The 4,608-nt window shown below is 38.5% G+C and overlaps 1 protein-coding gene across 1 annotated transcript in view; it reads right to left on the bottom strand.

Annotated features, from left to right (window-relative positions):
* The window catches only part of LOC107645611, a gene marked incomplete in the record, with an annotated part of 7,719 nt that extends 3,118 nt beyond the window's left edge, over nt 1-4,601 (bottom strand). The window contains 7 exon segments of the mRNA XM_021103856.1: nt 1-193; nt 311-714; nt 1,051-2,381; nt 2,489-2,890; nt 3,044-3,174; nt 3,272-3,344; nt 4,137-4,601. Coding sequence (XP_020959515.1) covers nt 1-193; nt 311-714; nt 1,051-2,381; nt 2,489-2,890; nt 3,044-3,174; nt 3,272-3,344; nt 4,137-4,316 — 2,714 coding nt within the window.

Here is a 4,608-nt window from a genome sequence, read left to right as displayed (position 1 = left end):
CGATCTTTACCAACTGAAGTAGTTGGAAAGCTGCTATTAGAGCCATGGCCCACCTTCCTAGTAGTCCCACTCTGTCCAGCAATCCATTCTTCATCAGTAGAACGTATCTTGTCAGTCTTAACTTTCTTGGTTGGCCTAGAACAATCTTGATCAGGATCCCTCCGGCTTTTCGCTTTCATATTCTTTGTATCACCTGTCAACACATTTTGACAAATGATGATAACGTTCTAGAAATTCAACAGGTCTTTGACCATCAGTATTTATTTTAATACCAAGTTAAAAAGCACAATGACAGAGTGGTTCAAATTACCTCCATCAGAATTGTTCTCCAACTTCTGCTTATTTTTGTGTTTCTCCCCTGGAACATCAGCCTCACTGACAACAGGAGATTTGTGCACTTCATTTAAGCTCCTACTTCTCACTGATGATGGCAAATTTTTCTTTATAGAAGATGACAATTGAGAAAAGCCATCTTTATTTTCATAATTTGATGAATCCTTCACAACTTTTTTCTTTCCCACAGGCATGCCATTAAGATCGTTATTTGGCTGGTGCTGATCAGGATGCTGAACAGTTGCCACAGTACCTCCGACCATAACACTCCCAGAGACATTTTGCAGGTTGCTTTTACCATCAGGAGGAGGCACTTGGTATAATGCAATCACAGCTTTTGTGGTTTCATCCTCAGTAAAACTACAGCGATTCATGTCAGGCCTGCACAATTATGCACATAATTAATTCGAAGTGGAAACATTTATGATTTATGTACTGACTTTAATGTGTTATTCAATGAAATCAATATAAGTAGTTCACATCATGTGTTACCAAGTAAAATAGATATTGTTTTTATGGTCAAATTGGAAGTACAAGCACTTGGATAGGGGAGGAGGATAGGTGGCCTGGTGCAGGAACAACCTTTCAACATCAATCATCACACCCCAATCTTAAAAGAGTGGGGTAAGTTCAAATTGATCTACAAGCTTATTGGCACTAGATATTTCAAGTCTGCACAGATATATTTAAAACAGTTTACCACTCATTAGAACTTACAGCCAATCAAGCATACTACAGAGCCACTTTTCAGGTAGGCTATCAGGATTTGTGCCAACAGGAAGAAGACGCCATTTGTGACACCTGTCACATAGTACCCAATGATCTTCTGTATCAACAGGAGCCATCATGACAGAAACTCCTTTCACATTCTCATTCTCAGCATCAGTACCATGTCCATTTCCGGTGTACCAGATATTTGTGGCAATTTTGGGGTATACTTCAGCTGTTAATGGTTTATCAACTTTCTTATCAGCTGATCTCTCCTTTGCTCCACAATTGATTGTAGACATGCTCCTCTGAGCCACCTCAGAGTCCTTCAGTTTAGCCTCCTTATGGGTTTCCATTGAATCCATTCTGTCCTCTTCTTCCAATTCCCCAAAGAAATCTTTATAAGTATCTCTAGGCTTTAAAAGACCCTTCTGTACTCTGACATCTTCAGTTTCACTTTTTGATGCCGAACTATCTTCAGAACTCTTTTTCATTTTAGTAACCAATGGGGATCCAGTCTTCAAGTTTTCTTTCTCCTTCTCTATAGCCACAGTGCTATTACTTCCCTTTGACTTCTTCTTTCCCACAGGGAATGGATGTTCTTTCACAACAGGTAATGTTATACTGTCTTGTTCACGCAGACTGTTTCTTTGATAAGCCTTCTTAGGAGGTTCTGTAAATTCAGTGCTTGATGCTGTCGTAACTTTGGAGATATTAGATTCAGTTATTCCTGAGTCACAAATTTTATCGCCAAGAGGAATGTCCTTTGGTGCATAAAATGATGAGTTATCCTCAGAAACCTTCCCTCCCACAAATTTTCTCCCTGCACCTCCCTTTGCCCTCTCAGCAAAACCATTCACTCCATCCAATGTTGGCTCCACCCATTCCTTTTCTGCCAGATCCGAAGCGGTTTTCTCCCTCATTATACCTTTTTTGGTTTCGTTCAATGAATTACATGGTCCATCAACATCCTTTACCAAATCATCACGGGATAAAAGTGGTAGCTTCAAGGTTTGTGAAACTAACTCCTCCATGTTCAATGCATTTCTACCTTGTTCCTTTGTTGAAAGAGCTCCAAGATCATTCCGAGTATTCTTCTTATTGCTACCCTTGACTTCCACTGAGAACTCATGACCCTCCAAAGACTTCACCTTTTTCCCACCTGACAATTTTCTGTCACCTTTTGCCATGTAAGACTCATGTAGCAGCATGCCAGAACCTTCTGGTCCATCCATAAGAAAAGTACGACGAATACCATCTCGAGTATGTACTTCATTTTCGGTTAATTCAATGAGATCATTAGGAAGAGGTGACAACAACATAGGGAGAACTGTCATAACCTATTCCAATAGAACATTATAAAGTTGAATTAAATAAACCTTCTAAACCTCATCAAGCCCAATGTAAAGAATACAAGGGAGAATCAAATTGTAAGAAGATAATTCACCTGAAGGATACTTGTAGGAGATTCAAAAGGAGCATCTTGAGGACCACGCGAAATTCCTTCGCTTTCTGAGGGACTGTCATCCAATGACGATGTTGGTGACATATCAAGACCGAGTCCACTGTATATCGCAGCATTTTTACGTGTTGTCAAATTTCCAGGCCCCATTTTTATTCGAACCTTCAGTACCTTCTGGTCTGCTATGCTAGTTGCATTCATGTTTAGGGAGTCACACTTAGAAGTGAGTGCCTCAGCACCAATGATTGATATGCACTTTTCTTGATTGGTTACATCGTCTACAGAGGGTGCCTTAACTGCAGGCACCCTTGAGGAGGTAGCAGAACCTGGCCCAAATCTTGAGGACTGAGCTCCAGTTGAAAATTGTACAGAATCCCCTTGCCCACTCTGTATAGTAAAGTATTAATGTGAAGTAAATCAAGAATGAAAAAATATCAAAACGCAAGCCATAAACCTCGCATATAATCATCGATTTACATACAAAGTTATACTTAAAAAAAAAACGGACATGCTTGTCCCATATTAGTATAATGAATGTACCTCAAGTTGCACAATATTAGGAGATCTGGGTGTATTTTGACTGTGAACTTTTTGTGGAGTCCTTGGATGAGACCAAACTGGTGAACGGTGATGGGTTGGCAAAAATGATCCATAACCACCAAATTTTGCTCCTGGAATGATCGTATGTTACTAAATATTATAAGTGGGAGAAAAACCCTTCATTATGTAGGCCTATACACTATATATATATAACAAGTTAAAACTGACCCAAATTTTCTGCAGACACCCCGCCTTCAAAATCTTTCTGAAAGTGTCCCAGAACATCTTGGATTTTTTCATCCTTATCAAATGAAATCCAAAAGTAAATCATCAAGGAAAATAACAAGAATAGATGATTAAAAATTGAAGAAGGCCTCAAATCATATTAATGAAGTTGAATACATGTAATGTAGGCATGTTAATAATATAGAAACATATGCCAATACATTTGGATGTGTCAGCTAGCCATCTTACAGTCGGCTAGTTTACAAATTAAGGAACAGAATTTCCATCATAAGTTATATCACTTTATGGACCTGATATAATGTATGCATTTCATGCTATCTCATAATTAATAAGCGGACTACACACATAATAACTCCAATATTTATATGTGCACAGTGGAAATTGTATTTAAGTTTATGTAAAGGGAAAGGAAATTCCAAAACTCTGAATTTTTAGCATTTTAACTGAAGCAAAAAGCACATCAATAATGGAAAACTTTCTACTTCAGAAAAGGTAAACCATGAAAAACCAGAGAAACAGAGACGGAGGGAAGGAGAGATTGAGAAATCTTTTACACAACCAAGCTAGTTCAAACTGCATTCCCATCAACATCTGATCAAAAGGGTTGACCAGATATTTCTTCAACAATCCAAAACCTTCTTTAACATCCTTAATGTAAAAAACACCAAATCCATTCAACTCACACTAACAAAAACACAATTCAGCACAGCAAATCACAAAAAGTACATAAACCATACCAACCAAATTTCAGGTTTTGGATCTCGCAGGCTAAAACAAGTAAACATCAACAATTCAAAGCTTCCGAATCAGAAAGATAACGAAGTAGAGCAATCTTCATAAGCCTTACAATGTAAGAGAGAGCAACATCGGGATCAACGGTGGCGTCATAATCTTCATGGTTCTGATATGAGCATGCTTCACCTTCTTCAAGCTCAGACTCCACCATCTCTCTCCTCCCAGCTCCTAATCCAAGCTCTAACCCTAAACCTAACCCCTTTCTCGCATCCCTACCTCCAGCAGAAATCATCCAAGTAAACCAAAATACACCAAAATCAAACCCCCAAACTTAAACCTCTGCATTGAGAACCTTCCATTAAAATCCCAACCTTCTCTTCCACCTCAAAAACTTCCACCAAAACAGTCAGCCAGAAGCTGAAGAATGAAAATTCTACACGATCTCGCAAGCTCGCGTAGAAATCACAAGCTCAAAAATAGCTCGGAACGAGAATTAAAGCGACAACCTCCGAGAATTAGAACAGGGAAACACAAAAATGAAAATTAAAAATAATAATAATTAAAAAATAAGTTTTGTGTTTGTG

This window comes from Arachis ipaensis, chromosome B06 (assembly GCF_000816755.2).
Source record: "Arachis ipaensis cultivar K30076 chromosome B06, Araip1.1, whole genome shotgun sequence".
Lineage (NCBI taxonomy): Eukaryota > Viridiplantae > Streptophyta > Magnoliopsida > Fabales > Fabaceae > Arachis > Arachis ipaensis.
Note: the sequence above shows the minus strand (reverse complement) of the source record. Positions and strands in the feature narration are given on the sequence as shown.